The sequence below is a fragment of the Temnothorax longispinosus genome, chromosome 4, assembly GCF_030848805.1.
Source record: "Temnothorax longispinosus isolate EJ_2023e chromosome 4, Tlon_JGU_v1, whole genome shotgun sequence".
Classification (NCBI taxonomy): Eukaryota; Metazoa; Arthropoda; class Insecta; order Hymenoptera; family Formicidae; genus Temnothorax; species Temnothorax longispinosus.
The window spans coordinates 5806397-5827495 of record NC_092361.1 but is presented as its reverse complement, the minus strand read 5'-3'; the positions used below and the strand labels follow the sequence as shown (position 1 = coordinate 5827495).

The following is a 21099-nucleotide window of genomic DNA, read 5'->3' as shown; positions in this document are numbered from 1 at the left end:
AATCTTGTAGCATTAAATCATAGTCTCTATTTTAAATGTCCATTAAAAACTAACAATAAATTAATATTGTTATTTTTATATTTCTTTTTTCTGACGCAATGTTTATATGAAAACCCACAGTGGTCCCGCAGGGATTTTATGACAGTCCATCACTTTCTCTGCTATGGATGTTCTAACAAATCATGCAGTTTGCCAATTCCTCGACGATCTAAAGTTAGCATGTACGGTGAGCCAAGTGTAACCTAACGAGATCTAGGAAATAATAAGCTAAAACAAACCGCGCGCGTGCGCGCACGCGAAAGAAGGAAGGATTCAAGAGAGAGAAAGCAAGAAAGAAGAAAATAAGAGAGAGAGAGAGAGAGAGAGAGAGAGAGAGAGAGAAAGGAAGAGAAGAAGAAAGAAAAAATGTGAAAAAAATATAATTATAATGAAGAAAAGATTTAATGACGGAAATTGGAAAGTAAAAAGAATAGGAAGTGCAAAAGCAAGCTTCAGAATATGAACCAATTATGCATTACTTATTCTAATACATCAAGGATGCAAAAATCATCCATAAATTAATCATATTTAATTAATAATAATTTATTATAATAAGCATCTAATGTCTGTCTGTCTGACCGCGAACTACTCATTCATTAACCGATTTTCTTCAAACCGGTGCCAAAATTTTTCTAATTTTTCGGGGATGCATGGGCAACAATGGGTTTAAATTTTTTTTTAGAAAGCTTTTTTTGTAAAATTCGGCTCATTAATGAAAAATTAAATCCATCGTTGCCATCCCCAAAAAATTAGAAAAATTTTGGTATTGAACTGTATGATGTACTTCCGTGCGTAGCGCGGGCTTAAAAGGTATAGTAATTAATAACAGTTGTATTAAATCGAACATAATATATTGCGTATGGTTAGGTATTGTGTATGGTAACAAATGCAAAATTGTAAATACAAATGTCTCAACGTATCGTTCACGGAATTATCCTGTATTTATTTTTGAATACATACAATAAGTTTTACTCCAGAAATTAACATTTTATTTCGCATATATTTCTCTATCGAAATAGGTTGCTTAAGGTTACTTAATGAATAAGTACACATTTCTAATTAAATTTCTAGTATTTTTGATTGCCATTACATATATTTTTAATATATTTTATCGAATTGTCAACTTGTAAAAAACTAGAGCATACACTTAATTAATCAATGCCCACGAGCACGTCGATCGACTACAAGAGTGATTTGTTAAACTAAATAAATTATTGTCAATTGCATGCTCTCATTATCCATCGATCTATCGTTCTATGTCTATGATATAAAAATCCATGTATTCTCACTTATCGTTTATAGTCCAGGTGCAGATAACTATAGTTTGAGGAACATTAATGATAGAAATATAATTTTACATTAAATTCTAGCCATTGTGCGATATGTGTATATTATTACTTAAGTTTCCAATCGTATTTACATATTCCGATAAAAGTTCAAAAATAAAACAATTACTTATGAACTGTTTAATATATTTTACGGATACGTATATACATATATAATTGCTTGTATCACATGCACAAGAAATATATTTTATAGAGTAATAAATAAATATTTACTTTTCTTGTATTTAATATAATTAATCATATTAGCGTACACACATATTATGTACAAATAAAAACTATAATTTATAAGTAATTGCTTTGTCTTTCGACTTTTATCGATAAATAAACATATATATATATATATATATATATATATATATATGTATATATTATTTATACATATTACGTTGACATTGTATAATATCGTCGCTCGTTCCAAAAATATAAAGCAAAAATTAATTTTATGCAAGCCAACAAGAACGTGATACATTCTCTTCTTCATTATTGTATGGCACAAAAAAGTTAGAAACGACGAATATTGTTCTGTTAAACGCTAACGTATTCTTTATTTAATTGTCACATATCAATTAATCTGTCGCGTTCGGATTTGTGTAAGAGAATCCGCGGAAAACACCTTGATCCATCGAAGTCAAGATCTGCTCGGGCACTGGCGTGAGCCTCGGACGTTCGGTCGTGAATGCCGTGTCGAAGTATTTTGTGTCCAAAGTGTGGTCGAGCGCGGGCTTAAACGGTGGTTCCAATTGTCTCTTCTCCAATCGATCCCAGGGCAAATGCTGCGGAATCGGAATGCTATTTGACTGCTAAATCGCACACGATACATTTCTCTGCCATCTAAAAAAATCGTAACAAATTGTACCTGAAAAAAAGCATGTACAGCGATTTCGTGAGCAGGTAGCCGCTTTCCAGAATCCTTCTCCAACAAACAGATGAGTATATCGGTAGCCTCTTGACTCAGATACCGAGGTATGAATGGCCGTTCGTTGCAAATGCTCCAAAACAGTTCATCCTCATCGCATCCAGAAAACGGCGATTGACCAGTCAACATCTCGTACAGTAGAACGCCATACGACCACCAATCCACAGCTTGATTGTACTTGAGTCCTTTTATTATCTGCAAACAGGAGTTATTAAATGATTTTGTCCATTAAATAATTAATAATAAATATAAACAGAGGAAAAATAGAGAAATAAATTATATTTGAAGAGAATGATACCTCTGGCGCCATGTAATCTGGCGTGCCACAGAACGTATCAGCTGTTCTATCCAGGAAGATCTGAAGTTTACACATGCCGAAGTCCGCGATTCTAATGTGGCCGTCAAAGTCGAGTAGCACGTTGTCAAGTTTGAGGTCTCGGTAAACGATACCCTTCTTGTGCAAAAAGTTCAATCCGGACCAAATCTCGGCGGCGTAAAAACGCGCGCGCACCTCGGGGAATCGGCCGGACTTCTGTATGTGAAACATTAGATCACCCCCGTTCAGGTATTCCATAACAAAGAAGAGATGCGAGTCGGTTTGGAAAGTGCAAAACAGATGACAGAGATAGGGATGCCTCGTCGCCAGCGTGAGGACCTTTCGCTCGATCAACGTGCACTCGACATCGTCGTCCTCGAGCACGACGTCTTTCTTCAAACATTTCACCGCGTACACGGATTCCGTGCCGCGCAACTCTGCCAGCAACACCTTACCGAAGCTGCCTTTACCCAAGACCTGCGGAACGGAATGAGAATTCAAAATAGTATTCCAGTTTATAAACGTTTAACGGAAATAACTAATATTTCTTGCTTGGTGGTTGCGTAATTATAAAGCAAAATTATTTATTATAATCAGTATTTGCCTTAGATGATTTTAAAATCATCAAATTGTATCATCAATTGTAAGATAAAGATAAGATGAAAATCCGTAAATTCATCTTAGATGAGATAAAGATGATTTTGCTTTTAATTAATCTAGATGAAAGATAAAATAATTATTGCGATTTATGTAGAAAATTTTCTAGATAATTTTGTGTTTATGAGACTATTCATAAAAAATTATAAAAAAAATTTTTCAAATTTTTATTTCCCAAAATTAAAATTTTTTGTATGTTTTGTCTGATAAACGGTTTCAAAGGGGTACACTTATTTACTGTGCTGAAGACGTTCTACTGTCATCGACGATGCATGGCAGGGATGTATTATATTTGAAAAATATTTTTTACATTTGGAAAATTCAAAAGAGATTGGATTACTTCACTGTTGGAAAATTTTTGTAGGTTTGTGAAAAAAGGTCCTTATTAAAATTTTTGTGTAAAATAATCAACACATACATGTGTAAATTTAACATATGCCTGCTATGTTAATTGAACTTAACAAATTTAAAATGTAAAATTATTAAAATAATTTATTTAAAGAATATGTTAAAGTAACACAATTTGAACGTATTTATTAAATGTGTTAAAATTTACAGAAAAAGTGTGTTGATTTTATCTTACAATCTTAACTTCAACATAAAAGTTATGTTAATTGTACACATAATTAACCTCAAAATTACGATCAGAATTACATTTCTTTTCTGTTGAAATATTTTAACATAGTATCGGTGTTACTATTTAACACATCCATATTATTATGTTAAATTAATTAATACAAAAATTTGAGTGGACATGCGATTTATGTTATATTTAACACAAATTTTCCAACAGTGTTCGACTTAAATTCCAAATACGAAAGTGCTTTGATGTTACCACTAATAATTGTTTGATTATTGTCCTCTTTTTTCCAATATTGAGAAAGAAATATTCTTCTCCGCTACTAGAAGTTAATCTGTTTTCGAATGACATTTTTGCATTATAAATAATCTACTTCTTTCAAAAATAGGTCTTTATACAACTTTATACATATAACGTTTTGGAATCCAATTTAATTTAAACGGCGATAAAGAAATAGCAGGAAGAATGAAAATCCTACCATCTTAGATAATTTTTAGATAAGATGACATGATTTTTTATCTAAGATAAAGGTGAATACACTTTGTTTTTATATAGATAAGATAAAGATAATCCCATTTTTTTAATATCTCTGGATGATTATCTAAATAATTTTATTTAGATACTGGCAAACACTGATTATATATATAATATATATAATCTGTATCAATATATATATTATAATTATTATTATAATATCATAAAGCAAAATTATTTATCTTTCTTTTCTCTCAACATGTTCGAATCATCTTTTTTTCTCATATAGTTGATTAATCGATTTTTGCTTATAATATCGAAATAAGTTATTTTATAATATAAAAATAATATCTCAAAATAAGTTAATTCTTTTCATATGTCATCATTTTTTACATTATTACCATTTTTGTTCGATATAAATTGATAAAACATATTGATAAAAATATATTTTCATTGTATTAATTATAAATACACACAATTCAATGAGAGAGCATGTATCATATACATATTTCCAACAAAAAAAAGCTTTATTGATAATTCATCAAGATTTAATTAACTGTTCATTAATCTACCTATAAAATGCAAGAAGAATCTTTAATACATTTTATCAATTTATATTGTGAAATATGCATTGCAGCGTGGAAAGAAATTAATTCATTCTTCATGTGATGCAAAACGTTGGTTTTACATAATTTCTTTTAACTTGTGTGACGTCATAATTCAATATAAAATATAAATAGTTGCAACGAAATAGAAATCTTAAAACTACATTGTCACTATTACGCGTGCTCGATTAGATTTAAAATAACATGTAATTGAATTTAGATGAATGCTCCAAGTTTATAAACCGAGCGGTAAGTCTCGTCACGCGCATCTGGACGTTAAAAATAATGCGTTGCGCATGTGCTAATTCTGGTAATCTATATTTACATAGCTATTCCGTACAAATTCTGCTTCAAGTATCCTCGCGCGCAAATAAATCCTTGATAATGCACGGCCGTTTCTCCGTGAAAGCAAGGCGAAATATATTCCTTGGCCATTACGCTCGTTCATCGATAGTAAACATGGAAATTGGACATTGGTCCTCTCATCCGCTGGAAGATTTCCTCGTGGAAAGCACCGCGTGAGTCAACCGGTTCACGTGATGTAAATACACGTGATTCAGATTAATTCTAGTCCAATTTCAAGCCAAGCTGCACTCGGCGAATCTTTCGGATCTATGTTCGCTAATAAGGATCAAATAAATACTTACGGAATTGATATCAATTACTCCGAATGTTCGTGAATGCGAAATGAGTGTTTAGAGATAATCATTAATATATTAACCAAAAGTTTACGCGAATTTATCTTTCGTATAATTCAGAATTTTCAGAATTTTTCAGAAATTAATAAAAATAATTGTTGCTCTTGTCGACAAAGGTTTTCGTACGTACAAGATGAATAAAATTTTCACAAGAATATATTGTGGGAATGTTTCTCTGAAGATATGCCAAGTTCAACATGTAGAAACAGAATAAACACTATTTTCTTTTATTAATGTATAGTGTATTGCATGCAAAGAATTGCCGAGTGAAGCCCCTCCCCTATCTATCTCCCTTTCTCTCCCTCTTCCCTCTCCTTCTCTCACTCTCCTTTCCTCCCTCCCGCCCTCTGTCTCCTTTCCCTCTTCTTCCCCCTCCTTCCTTCTTCTCTCCCTCACCCGTTCTCTTCCCACCTCTCCCTCTTTCTTCTCCTGCTCCTCTACCTTCCTCCCTTCATCTCTTTCCTTCTCTTATCCCTGTCCTTCCATATCTGTACCCCTTCTCACAACTTCTTTTTCCTTTCCCCTTTCTCCCTCCCACCTTCCTTCCCTTTTTCTTCTCTTGTCTTCTTCTCCCTCTCTTTCTCTTCCTAGTTCTTTCCTTTATCCTTTCCTTCTCAGTTTTGGTTCCTTTTTCTTTACTCTATCCTCTTTTCTCGTCTTTTTCTTACATGCTAGAAAGAAATTCTTAACGATCGTTAAATTAAAATTTGCAAAAGATGTTACTTTAATACGTCGGGTGAAGCTCTATAAGATATAACAAATTTTTTTGTCATTCTCATTTATTTGCTAGTTTTAGCAAAGTCGATCTAAATATTCGAAGCGTAATGGCAATTATTACTGGAATGCGAAATTGCTTTAATCGTGGCATCTCCTTTGTGAGGTATATGCGAATAGGTACGAGATAGGCGCACACGATTATATGCACACAAAGTACATAATGTAGTCTAGGAATAGTCGGTTAATTTTTGGAACTGGCTGAATAGATGCGCATGACGCGCATCGCGACAAACAAAAAGTTACACCAATGCACAAAAAGTATATGTATAATTAATAAAGTCAAACATTCGCATTTGAGTGGCACGTGTAGATTTTATCTACAATAATAATATGGAATTACAGACGTGTTTCATCTTTCTTTTTAAGGGAAGTATTGACAGGATTTTCGACTTGTACTTACTTTGAGAAAATTAAAATCGGTCACGGTGTATTTCTTGAATCTGGGCAGATTCGTCGCCGGCGGCGTTATCCGACCACTCGGAAAATGATCCGAGGAATCCGAATTCCGACTCTGATTATCCGATGATTGTGAAGGTGCTAAATAAATAATAATCAGTGAATCAACTATCCTTATAACTGATATACACAGAAGTAAATATTAAACACGTGTCGTTAGAATATGTTTGTTAAAATATAAGCATATATTTTTTTCTTCGTTTCATGCAACTTGCTGGACAGACAGGAATAATTTGATTTCAGTTTCTCGATTCAGTTTCAACGAATGTGAGAATATGGATGAACATATCATGAACGATCTGCGCGCGCCTGTTGTGTATGTATGTGTTATATAATTTGCATATACAGAGTATCTGATAATAGGTATAACACCGCTCGTGAGAAGCTAGAATCAAACCAAATAGAAACGTCCTTTACTATTTTGTGATTTTCTTAATAATTAATGAAACTGCTCTCTGTACTTACCCGCAAGTAGTGTTAGATCTATTATTTTCACACACTCTACATAAAATATCGAAGTATTTTTCTTGCGAGCGTCAAGAAAACTTGTGATTATATTTGATAATTTACTACGTCGTTTCTTTACCATTACCATGTAACAACTAATCATACAGCAAACTAATTTGGCAAGGGACTTTTTTTAAGAATAACTTTGACAACTCGGGCATTACCTGCCTAATTCGTATCCGTTTCATGAAATCAGGCGAAGAACGAAAGAATATCCGAAAAATATTATGTATCACTTTAACAGAGATATGTTTATTGCGAAATGTTGCAGTTGAATAATTTTAACAGCGCGAGAGGTATTCAGATCGTTACTCACTTCTCTTCAGAGCTTGCAATGCTTCGGCGACTAGCTTCTGATTCAATCCACATAGATTTCCTGTCAGTTTTTCGCATTTCTTGTGGCAAGCCATGTCACAATCTACAGGAATTTAGTTTTATCGAAAACTAATCAAAAGATATTTATGCTTATAATTCGCTAAATATTAAACGCAATATTTTTATTATTTGATCTTGAACTGGCGTAAACAAAAGATTTGATTTTTACTATATATATACTACGTGCCATTAGAATATAATAGTCTAATATATATCATATCATTGTAACTCTTATATGATACCATCAGTGGTGGAAGCAGAATGGCGGCAATACTTACAAAAATGTTTAATGAAAAAATCAAGTTTTACATGAAATCTAACACAAATATATTTATATATTTATATTTTAATACGACAGTCAATAAATTGCACTATTTAAATTATATATTGTACAATAATATTAATAAATGACTTATTTGAATATTACATTTTTTGTAAAAATAACTTTTAATTCCCTTTTTTAGCACAGAAAGAATGCACTTGCGATTTACCTTGGTATATAATAACTGTTACTCTTGTCGGTACAAGATATCTAAAATACGCTGACAAAGTTTGACCAAACATCTTAAAAATACCCCATATATTGTAACGCCCTCCTACATAGTTAGATATAAATGTCATTGACATTACGGCAACGACCTTACGTCATTTTAATAGCACTAATAGTGTGCGCGGGCGTCGCGCTGACTATCGCACCTATCGCTTCCACCATTTCCCGAACGTCAACACGTGATACTGTTAAAGTTAAAACAAAACTCGCCGCGAAGGAATGACGTAAAGAACGAGTTTTCACGAGCTTGAAAATGTTCCGGCGTGTTGAACCAAAAGACCTCAACTCAATCCTCTGGGTTTACAATACACCTATATATAGTGCATAAGTTTTGGTACAAATATTTTCGACAAGCATCTTCGACAAAATTCCTCTTTTACAAGATGTAGTTTTTATGTCCATTGCGTATAATTCGTCAATTTAAAAATCAATATACATACGTGAAAGTAATTCCGCACATGTAGTCGTTGAAATGCGGGCAAATGTTAATATTACTAACAGGAATTAAAATGCTATCCATGCGGGGACACTTGTGCAAATATCTCTGCGACGAGACTAATAACTACAACTCAGCTAGGTTCTGTCTAATTCCGTAACACATACGCCTACATACAAAATTATTGCCAGGAAATGCGAGGATTGTTAACAAATACTTGAAGAATTCAAACATAACGTAAACTAAATTAATATTCTAAATTAATATCATCACATTAGTATGAATTAGTATTAGCATTTTCCACATATTCTTTTAATATTTTGCTAAAGCAGAAAAAAAAATTTTTTTACGATAAATAGATAAAAATGGCATAATAAATGATTTTTTTAAGCAGCAACTTTGGCGATGCAACTTAACAATTGCTTTCACGTGTAGTTCCACACTAAAGAAAAATGCAAAAAATCCTAGAGCGTTTTAATGTCCGATTTATGCTTATAGTTCTCTAATTATGATCATTATTTTATATATATATATATATATATATATATATATATATAATATGAGACTTTTATGTAGAAATACATATTTATCATTATATTATAAATTCAATATTAAAAAATCCCACATGTTTCTTATGAAAAAGAGACCTCGGTCAAATTGAAATCAAAATCAAATCCATTCTGAGATATGTGGTAGTTTTTATGATTTTGAACAAATGTCCATACACTTCATACATACGCGAGCGCGCACGGAACTCAATATTCACAAATACGCGCGCATGTATACCCATTACAAATAAAAAAAGGCATCAGGTTATCTGAAAAGAATATGGCAGACACTCATTGTCAGATTCTATAGAATCCGATTGGATGCACTCAGTGCACACTGGTGCATATTAAAGCCGTTATACACTGATTTAACTTCTAATCTTTAAAGTAAAATGCAAATATCTCGACTGATAAAATGCCTAATATATATTTTACCAAATAGCACAATAAAGAGTATTGAAGATTTCGTGATTTAATCCGTTTATATTAAACATAAACTTTATATATACACGTTTATTTGTGACAATTTTAATGTGCACCAGTGCGCACTGAGTGCATGCAATCGAATTTGCTATAGACTTCAGAGCTTCACATTTTTTTATCCTTTGATTTTCTGTGGTTGTGACAATGGAGATATTTGTTCAGAGTCATGAAAATTATAATAAATCTCGTGGTCCAAAACGGAGCAATATTTGACCGAGATTATTTTTCCGTGAGTTATTAAGTTGTTAACTATGCATAATGTATATTGAATTAATGAGAATATTAATTAATTAAGCAAATTTTGATCTGCATCCCACTTCCAAATGTTTACGTCCCACTCTATCTCTTTTCGGTAACTCGAAAATGATTAACCAACGTTTAGTTTTGATTCAGTTTTTATCATTTCCGGTGTTTCGAACTATATTTCAAAAAGCACCCTCATGTCACATCGTTAAGGACCTAAGATTTATGCATCGCGCATAATCGCATAATTTGTAAAAACCTATTGAAACAAACTCTTTTCACTATTCTAAGTGTTGAGACACCAGTAGAACCCGATTATTTATGCGCACAATAACGCATAATTGAGACCTTTTGCAGCATAATGTCATTTTCCCGCATAATTTCGCATAATGTTGCCAAAACACCGTATTTTCATCATAACATATCATAATTTCACGAGTTTAATCACCTCTATCAAGTTAGCCCCCCCTCCATCGCAAAAATAATCCGCACCTATTAAAAAATGTAGTGCTATTTATGTGCTAATTTGTTGCTCTAGTCCGGATTTTGTTGCTCAAGCCGTTTAGCAGGAAACGGCGATCGAAATGGGGGGAGGGCAGCTTGTCGTCAAGCTAGCCCCACTAAAAACACATATAGAGTGCTCAAATCCAAAAAAACAAATACACCAGAATTTGTTGCTTTTTTGTTGCTCCAAGATAACATTAATACGTATTAATAAGATGATTTGGGAAATTCCTAAAATTAACGTATTTTGTCGCGATTATGTTGTTGCGTCCTCGACTTTCGGGAAAAGAGTTTCGCAATTAATCGCGGGAAATACCGATGTTATGAGATAAGATGAACCGTGCCCTATCAGAATATGCAACGTATGATTTTGTTGCTCGCCTCTAACTGCAAATAAACAAATTATTTATCTCCGCGTCGACCGTTATCTACGACTTCGATGGCTAAAAATTATAAAGTAAAAGAAACTTTTACTTATAGTTTTTAGTCATTGAAGTCGTAGATAACGGTCGACGCGGAGATAAATATTTGCAGTTAGGGACGAGCAACAAAATCATACGTTGCATATTCTGGTAGGACACGGTCTATAGAATATTTAAATAACAAAAAGACCCGCCGGATTAGAGCAAATAGATCCGGACTAGAGCAACAAATTAGCACATAAATAGCACTAAATTTTTTAATAGGTGCGGATTTTTTTTACAATGGTGGGGGGGGGAGGCTAACTTGATAGAGGTAGTTTAATCACAGTTAATCGACATACATTCAAATTCGAATCTAGTGAATTCTGGTCAACACTTCTGTACCTTTATTTTTTTAGTTCAGTTACTAGGTATTGCTTGTGTTGTATCTCAAGAGATACTTTTAGTTTATTTTATGTTCTTCATTTCATTAATTAAATTTTATAACAATTATAACTCAAGTTAGAAAACTGTTCCATGCATATTTCATACTTAAATTTAATTTTTTTTATTTAATAAACTGCCTCTATAGATGGATTATTGTATCTGTATTTTGATTTCTTATTTCCCTCGACCCTCAGTGTACTCATTAAACTCCATCTCTACTGCTAGACAGTGGTTTGTCCCAAAGCAATAATGGTATTTAAAGTACATACTAAGAAACAAGATCATACACACTAAAATTCAGCTTATTTTAGACCGCATAATTTTGCATAATTTCAATAAAATTTCACGCATAATCAGGCATTTTTAAATGCATAAATCTTAGGTCCTTACACATCGTCAAAGTATTAGACTCTTTAAAAAAAATGTATATATATTTGGAAGCTGGATGTGTTCGACGACAAAACTTTGACGCGCAAGCAATCGCAAAAAGTAAGTACTCGAGATTCTCGGTGAACCGTCGAATCCAGAATCGTTGCTCCTCGTCGAATTAATTCTCTTGTGTTCGGAATCGTCGTTTGGTTCGACGCGGGTCGAGCCATTCTCGTCCGTACTCCCCGTCGTGGCGGTGCTCGTCGTACTTCCAGTGCTGTCGCTACTAATGGACGGTGTGCGCGAATGATGCCGTCTTCTCTTGATCTTTGCCCTTCTGACTTTAGAGAGATCTCGCGGCGTAGCCGTGAGCAATGCGGATGGCGTCGTGTAGAACATCCTTATAAGGTCGAGCGGGCGTTGCAAGGGTGTATTCTTCGGACTGGACTTGGGAGACGTTTTCGGCGAAGGTTTTGCTAGATGCTGCTTCTCGGGGACGAGTTTGGCAGTAAGCGTATTCTGTTGACTCGCCGTCGTTGGTAATTCATTGCCACAAGTCTCCTTCGGTCCCCGCTCACTCTTTTCCGATGGTGTTTTTTTGGTCGGTGCTTTCTTCTTTTTAATCGCACGCTTCGTCTTGGAGGTTTGCGGACTGATACTAGGACTGGCGGCCACGCTGGTCTCCTCTGACGCGACCGGAGTTTCCACATCGTCAGTGTTTGTCAAATCGTCCTGATTACTCCATCTCGAGATCTTTCTAATTAAAGAGGGATCAGGCGATAGCTCGTTTGTTGGAGTGCTGGGTTCCTCGAGTTCCTCATCGACCGTCCGACTGTCGGACTTTTCGGACAACTTAGGTGCTTCAACTATCTTTATTACCGGTATGGCAACTTCGATTGGAGTAGTCACGGAAATTGCTGTATCGGAATTATTCCGCTTCAACGAAGCTTTCTTTACGGTCGAGTTTGTGTCCTTAGTGTCAATTGCTATCGAAAGATTTCTCTTCTTTTTTGGCGGTACTTTCGGCACCTTTTTCTCGACTTCCGCTTTCGCAAGTTTCGCGATTTCCGCTTCTTTCATTTTTAAAGATTCCGAAAGTTTTCTTTCTTTCTCCTCTTCGACAACTACGTTACTGGATCCGACTGTCAAATTTTCGAGCTCCGCGATGCTCATTTTAATGTCGATCTCATTTTCCTTTCCATTAACTTTCGAATTTATCGAGTTCATTTTTTCCTCGACTTTGGAAATTGGAGAAGAAATTGTTGCCTCGCGAAAAGTAAATCCATTCGGTTGCTTCGATCTCGCCACTTCAGGACTACCCGGTGCTTTGATCTCGCTCCAAAAATCAATGGACTCGGTAGAGGCACTCCTCGATAATACTTCGTTTTTGTCCTGAAGGTCGCAACTTACGTCGAGCTTCATTGGCTTCTTTTCTGTTACTTTACTCAAAGATTTTATCGGCTCTGACGTCTTCTTAACGGATATGTCCTTGTCCGTGGCTTTTTCATCAATAGATACAGACTGTTGGAAAACCTTGGGGATTTTATTCAACAAGCGATCATTCATCAATTTCGAAGAGTCAACAGAAATACTTTTCTTCAAAACTGTCGTTTTGTCATTGGCGTCGTTGCGAAAAAATGATTTGCCATCTTCGATTTTCATTGTTTTAAATGCGCCTAAATCCTTTCCAATCTTTGATGAGTTCACACTGCTTTCGTTCGCATCTTTTTTTAAGAGAGTCTCCGCTTTGAAGCAAAACTTTGAATCTGCGCTGTTAAGCTTCGGCACCTTGCTCTTAGGACTGGGTAAATCTCTCGAGAAATCTTTTCCTACATCAATACGATTAATTTTTTTAATCGTATCAGTTTTTAATAGTTCTGCTCCTTTTGATGCTGTTTCTTCGGTGACGATTACCTTCGCTTCGGTCTTCGATGAATCAATTGTTTTTAAGAGATTTCCGTCAGTCTTTTTCGCGTTATCTCTCAATGTTTTTGTCAGATCGACATTTTTTGCTGGCTTAACATCCGTCGCTAATTTCGCCTCCTCATATTCATTGCTACGCACTTTGTCGTTTGTTTCCTTGGGCAAGGTCGTTTCTTTCGCTTCCAACTTGACTGCGTCATCGTGTCGAATCGCGTCGACTCTACAAGTTGGTTTATCCGCGTCTACGCCACTGGTTCTCTTCGAGGCATTGAAAGAGGAAACTTGCGCCAAGTTTGATGTTTTGTTCACCTTCTTTTCCGACAACGCGGTATCCCCAACGACGGCCTGATCACTTTTCGATGAGTCCGCCAGATACTCTGCGGTCTCTCGTAACGAAAGCTTTGGCGCTTCTACGGCATTATTTCTATCCGTATTAATTTTAGACAGTTTTGGCAGACGACAGGTCGCGCTATTTGTCGTGAGCGTCGCACCGCTGGCTCCGTTTTTACCAACATTGTCGCTAGCTTCGGTCTCGACAACGCTTCGCTTCATCGTGTCCTCGTCGTGCGACAACGCCGAGATCTTTGGCCTGTTCTCTTTCGCTACGAGCTTATCCTTTCCAACGGAAATAACAGAATTTTCGATGGCAAAAATCTCCGGCGTTTTGATAGTCGAATCGGCTTCTAGGCGATCAGATACCTTCTCTGTAGCATCGAACGCATTGTGAGCCTTTGGACTTTCGTCATTCTTTGTATCCAAGATGAAAATATCTTCAGATATTCCTCGAGGATATTCCATTTGTGAGTCGTTTTTCAATGCGTTCGTCGAAACAAAAGCTGAAATGTTCGATTGTATGGGATTTGCTGCTATCTCGGCTTTCTTCGCTGAGTCTCCAATAACGATTTCTTGCATATCATTCTTTGTTGCTGAGACGGGATCTCGTTTATCCCACGAGTCATCATTCGATATGGAATGAATGTCTTCCCTTACCAAGGATTCCACCTTCTTAGATTTACACACTATTTTCTTTAACGTTTTAATGTCCTTATTAATATCACTTGCCGTTTGAATCTTGCAATTCGACTCCGTCGAATCTTTATCTGTTAAACATTTTAACGCATTGCTTCCAAGAATATTATTTTTGACGTCAACAAAGCCATTCGTCAATTGATCTTCATCGACTTTCACATTGAGTTTATTGACTTCGTCCAGTTTTTCGTCAAGTTTGTCCGTAGGCTTTCTCATTGTCAAATACACGCTATTTCTGGACGGATCCTTTACGTAAGGTTTTCGCACCGCTAACACGACTTGTGTTTCCGCTTCGTCCGTATCGTTCGAGGAAACGTCCGTCCTATTCCCAGTTCCGAATCTCCTGGGAACAGATACCTTTTCCTTGAACTGCTCGACCGTCGATTTGCGCTTGTCATTCTCAGAACTCGTATTCACCCAAATTGTCGAAAAATCCCCTGCGCTATTACAGGCCTCGATCTTGTACATCTGAGGTCTTGACTCATCATCCTCTTTAATCTGCGAATCAGTGGAAATTTCGCTAGAGATGCTCGATTGCCTGTTATCTATTTTATCAATCGGCGACAGTTTGTCGGTAGACAATCGTTTTTTCTTTTTCATTTTCTTCATGGCTTTCCTCATCCTTGCCGCGGCCGCTTCCTCTTCCTCCTGAGTCATCGTGTCGGAATCGACGTTGTTCGCGTAATAGGAGCGCTCGATGATCGGCCCTCTCGCTGTCGTGCTTTTTCTGAATACTAAAGTACCTTGACGCGCCTCGTTTTCAATCTGCGCCTGCTCCTCAGCCACGAGACTATCCAGGACCTTCGCCTGCACTTGCGCGTACGCAGCCTCCCGTTGTATTTGCTCAGGATCGAGCTGCAAATCGGCGGAAGACCTGCGCCGCGTGAATCTGCGGGTGATTCGCTTCTGCACAGCTTCTCGCTCTTGAGGATCTTCCAAACGATCTAAATTGATCTGATGATACAGACGTATTCCCTGTTGGCTCCCGTCGCCGTCAGACTTCTTGTCTTTAATGAGGAATTTTTCCATTAGAAGTTCGCCCATCGACTTCTCATGTCTCTCGTAGTGCTCGCGTAATGCCGGATTGTCTTTCAGAGCCTGCGATCTGATCTTGATAGTCGGCCGATCGCGGCGTAGCCGATTTCTAGGAGGGTTCCCATTGTGCGAAAGTATTCTCGGTGACGAGACATCGATGTCCGCTGTGTCGATCACTCGTCTCGCCGATCTCACCGAGATCGGCGAGAAACGATGAAGATGGCTGAGCGGGGATTCCGAAATCGTTGACAGATGCGGTGAGAAACGCGACAGCGAAGTGTGAAAAGGCGTTCTGTGCGAAACATCATAATCTCATTTGAAATTGGTAGCCATAATCTACATTTGCATACGTAATTTGACTTCCATTTTGGCGGATATTTTTCTCGTGGATCGTTCGACGTGTTTCTTACACAAATAGTAAGGCGTTTAGATTAAGCCATGTATGAAACCGATCGTTAGAAGCTCGAGCCTTAAATTAACGTCATCGCAAATGAGAAAATGTTACTACACTGTCCAACAAAAAAATGACTTTTTTCGACCACAAAAACGATGGTAAATGTTTTCCGTAGTTCTTGAATACAGTCCCGTTTACCAAATTGATCTATCACATCACAATTTTGAATGCGAGTTAAAAATTGTAAAAGAGGCTATTTTAAAGTATTTTAGCATGTTATTACTACGATATATATGTAACAAAGTTTGCAATTAAAATTAAATATGTTATTAGGACTTTTAGCCCTTAAAAGAGATTTGTCGTGTCGATTACAGTTAAAAGAATTTATCGAAAATCAAGAGCCATCTCTGTAGTCGAAAGTGTGAAAGTGACATTTTGAGTCCGTATATTAATGTAAAATTTTCAAATTCGGACTTTGTGTCGCAATATCTCCGCTCGTAGAGTACGTAGAGAAAAAATAAAAACACTTTTGTTATATAATTCAAACCCAAGCTATCGATTGAGCCTACTCAGAACTCAATCTGTTCAGTCATTATGGAGATCTCAAAATCTCGGGTACTCGCAACTTGTCCGCTCGCGTAAAGATACACGAGGCGGTCTCGCGCAACACTACCGTGTCTCTTGATATTCATAATTAATATAAAGTCTATCACAAATTATAAGGTCATTAAGACCCATTAAACATTTTTTAATTATGTTATTCAAACTCTTAAGGGTTTTTCAGTTAAATACTAATCTGATATCAAAATTAACAAATTCAGTTTAATCATTTCATTCAATTTAAATTGTATAAAAACTCCTTATGCATGAATTATTTCAAAAATTCGAACACTTCAATTTTAACATTCGACCATTTTGAATTTATCAACTTTGACATCTGATTAATGTTTTTAATGTTAAGCGACCAGTGGAGAAACTCTTAAATTTAAATAATATAATTAAAAAATATTTGGTTAATGGCATTTGTGAGTCACAACTGACGCAATAAATCCTATATCAATTATAAATATTTTTTAATCATAATCGACACGACAAATTCCTTTTAAGGGCTGAGAGTATTAATAACATATCTAATTTTAATTATAAAAGAATTTGTCCAACACGTCACATATCATATAATATATGGCATTAAAATATGCCAAAATATCATATAATTATTGGCATTATAATATACCAAAATACTAAAAAATAACTTTTTTTGCAACTTTAATTACAAATTTCTCAAAATTGAGATGTAATAGAGCAATTTGATACCAAGACGTATTCAGCACTTAAAAGACTACGATAAACGATTAGGCCAGTCATATTGGACATCAAACCTTCTAATTAATCTTCCCGGAAATAACGGAAAAAATCACCGGTGCAACATAAAAAAAACGACGAAATTGAGAATTTTCGGGATCCGAGTCTCGGAGTTTGACGACGCGTGCAAGCTAAACGACTGACTTGACGATCAATGTTGTTTAGATCATAATTGTAGATAATTTTACGCTCTACAAAAAAGGTACGTATAGTTAGTTACCCTATCTTGCTTAGTTTTCGAGATATTTGAGAAAAAATCAAAAAATCGCGTTTTTTGTTGATAATATTGTTAATAACTTTTTATTCCCCGTTAATTTTGTGAAGCAAAATAAAACCCACTTATAGCACCTCAAATTAAAGCGATTCATGGTAGTTGAAACTTGGGAAGATTAATTGGAAGGTTAACCCCCTAAATTAGTCTAATATGACTGGCCTAGATTGCCTTTGCCCTTGTGCATTTTTTTTGTTAACAGTTATCAGCATAAAAAATACGTGTGTTTGTTGCACAATTTTACAAGACAATTTTACTTTACCTGTATTTTAAGAGCACAAAACAAATCTTACGTAAGCAATGTAGCATATAGAACATAGAATATAACAAAATCCTAAACACGTCTCATCTGGTAACATCATGGGATATGCATTGCGATATGTTCGTATTAATTGACAAGCCCTTCGATCGGCTATTACATCAGCTATTATTTCATTGCCAAATGCTTATTTTTGCTCCTTGTTACGTTGCAGAACGGAAACATTTCACGAACACTTGTTAGACACACATGTGGAAAGTAAACGTGGCCAGTTTGATGAAGACATTTGATCGATCGACGCGTAAATGGATACTATTTTATAATCACGCCTGGAAAATTCTTTCAATTGTATGAAATTGAAAAAAGATATTTATTTTATCTGTATATATTTTATTGTCTTTATTCTTATCACGTATGGCAGACTAAAAAATTAAAAAAAAAAATATATATATATCCCATTTTTTTAAGATAGTACTCACACAAAAAAGAAAAATGTTGCTGCGAAGATGTATTATTTTCAAGATACTGAAATACAAATAAAAACGACATATTTTGATGGAAATGCAGTTATATTTTCTTCTCTCTACTCTCATGTAAAATTGTTTTAAAAAATGGAGCACACAAATATTGTTTTACTTAATATAGACACATTTTTAAAATATATCTCTGACACCTGATAACAATTGAATGGAATCCAATTCGGAAATATTTAAAATATAGATATTTCCAATATTTTACAACAAACGGATATATGCGCGATTTATATAGGTTTATCACTAAACTTGTCGATTATAAATTTAACATTCGTTATTTCCTATGATGTCACAATCAGATTAGTTTATAATTAATTCCCAAATTCATCGTTATTGCTATCACGCAATGATAAATGATCTAGCAAATCGTAAAAGTCGCGGATGCGTTTGCCTCGCCAAGAATAAAAGACAAGAAATTTTCACCAATTATAACGCGCTGTCCGCTCGCGTTATGTATTTTACAACAATGTATGATATATTTTTAACAACTTTTTTGAAAACTAAAAATTTAAATTAAAGTCAATACCGATAATAATCAATATCGACTCTCAAGTTTTTTTTATTGGTCACGATTTGAATTTTTAATCTACAGACAATTATTGTCTATTTAACTGATTTTCTCAAAACATTTTAGAGTTTTAAACGCAACATGTACACCTTGGCGACCTTGAGAAAGATTTCCACCGTCAAACGTCCTTGAGAAAGATTTCCACCGTTAAATGTCCGTCCAAAAAAAAAGAACAAATTTTATCCTAATGGGAATAAGATACGAAAGAAACTTCAACTTCCTTGCTAAAATAAATATCGGATACAAACGATGATGTTTTTGGTTTGCATTGGATTAAAATTGCTCTATTCTTACCGTGCCGTGCCTGTCATTAGCGAGCTGTGATTAGCGTATGCTCCTGCACCGTAATAGTATGGGACATCGTTATAGTACGGCATTTTCTTTTACACCTTTATTCTCTGTTTACACCAAATGACAATAGTTCGACGACAGTAACGAACGATTGAGCTCGTGAGGAACGATCGGCGCGTTGGTCGAGGGGACGACTGAACCAAACTGCGTTGTGCTCTTAGCAGCAGTTAAACGGCGGATAAACGCGGCAGCTCCGGCTCTCAGGTGTGCGAAAAGCGAAGCCGTTCTCACGGTTCAGAGAGCCAAGACCAACTGAGTTTAAGCCGGCGACCCGGTGTAATAATAGAATTCTAGTATATGAGGCTTCCAAGCACCTAACTATACTACCCGACTCTAATAACCCGCTCGCACACGGCCGGCTATTATGGCTGGTAGTTGCAACGGCGAGAGGAATGCGGAACAATAAGCTATCCGCATCCTCTTCAGCGTCGTTACGTTTAATAATACTCATTCATGTTAACGAGATCATTAGGGATTTTTATTAAGGGAAGATAACGTGCGCACGAACGAAAGAAACGAAGAAATTGATTGTGAATTGTTAGGAACGAGTTTTAATTACGTTTTATTTATTTGTACATGTAATCAATTACGTCAAGTACAGGAATTACATTTATTCAAGAGAAAAGTATTGAAATCCTCAAATATAACGGAAAAAAGTTTTGACTAAACTTACAATTTTAAAGAGAAAATAACTACCGTTCAAAGTTTGAAAGCACTACTTTTTTAAGAAAAACAAAACAGTGGTGCTACTTCAAAAAAAATGTCATATGAGAAACTTTATTATCTGTTTTAACTATTCAAAACAGTATTATTTGTTTCTAATCATTTTCCAAGAAAGTCTTTTTCCTAACGCGAGCGTGAAATGGGCCGCTTTTCGCGCGAATATATTTAAGGTGGTAATAGTTATTGTCTCACCCTGTATATATGAATATGAATATTTATTATAAAATATATAAAATATATTAAACAATTCACAAATAATTTTCTTTGTTTCTTAACTTTCATCAACATGCACACATCAGGTTTCTAACATATTATTTAAATAATTTTTTCAGAAAATATTGTTTCAGAAAAATAATGACAAGCACTATTTTTCTGAAAAATCTATCGTATCTATATACACATGTGACAGGCACTATCGCGTAATAAAGATTTTTCCGATGTATGTTAATTACTTTTTAGTAATACAATTTGTGTAGTAAAAAAGAATCTGAGAAGGAGAATCGTCGCTCATCTTCTGTTTGTTTCTAATTAATACTATTATACTTATATAATTCTAATAAATATCACGATGTCAATAAGTAAAGAAATGATAACTGAAACAATAATTTATATATATTTCGCTTCTTACTTCAATTAGATCATATTATGTAATTTACAACTTCAATATAGTATCTGATTGATATCTATTATATACAATAGAACAATTAAGAAAATAGTTCTTGCTTGCAGTTCAAGATATAATTAGTAATGCGAATACATGTTCAATAGAACAAATTAATAATAGTCCTTGCTTGCAGTTCAAGATGTAAGTAGTATTTAAAGCTTACTGTAAGATTTAAAGATACTGTGAGATTTATGTAAAAAAAAAAACGTAAAATGCGCGGAATACATACGTGTGCAAGGATAAAGCAGATAGAGAGAGAA

At 35.0% G+C, this 21099-nt stretch overlaps 1 protein-coding gene across 2 annotated transcripts; it reads right to left on the bottom strand.

Moving 5' to 3' along the window:
- Positions 1 to 868: 868 nt before the first annotated feature.
- On the bottom strand, positions 869 to 19712 carry LOC139811614 (uncharacterized). 2 transcript variants are annotated; one of them, XM_071775920.1, is made up of 7 exons: positions 19396 to 19712; positions 11856 to 16006; positions 7688 to 7789; positions 6809 to 6945; positions 2600 to 3094; positions 2242 to 2496; positions 869 to 2158 (listed from the first exon to the last, which is right to left on the bottom strand). In XM_071775920.1, exons 1-7 carry the CDS (start codon positions 19476 to 19478, stop codon positions 1952 to 1954), a joined length of 5430 nt encoding a protein of 1809 aa, XP_071632021.1. In that variant the 5' UTR covers positions 19479 to 19712; the 3' UTR covers positions 869 to 1951. The 2 variants fall into 2 exon arrangements, with proteins under 2 accessions (XP_071632021.1, XP_071632022.1); XM_071775921.1 differs by lacking the exon at positions 7688 to 7789.
- Between the last annotated feature and the right edge of the window lie 1387 nt (positions 19713 to 21099).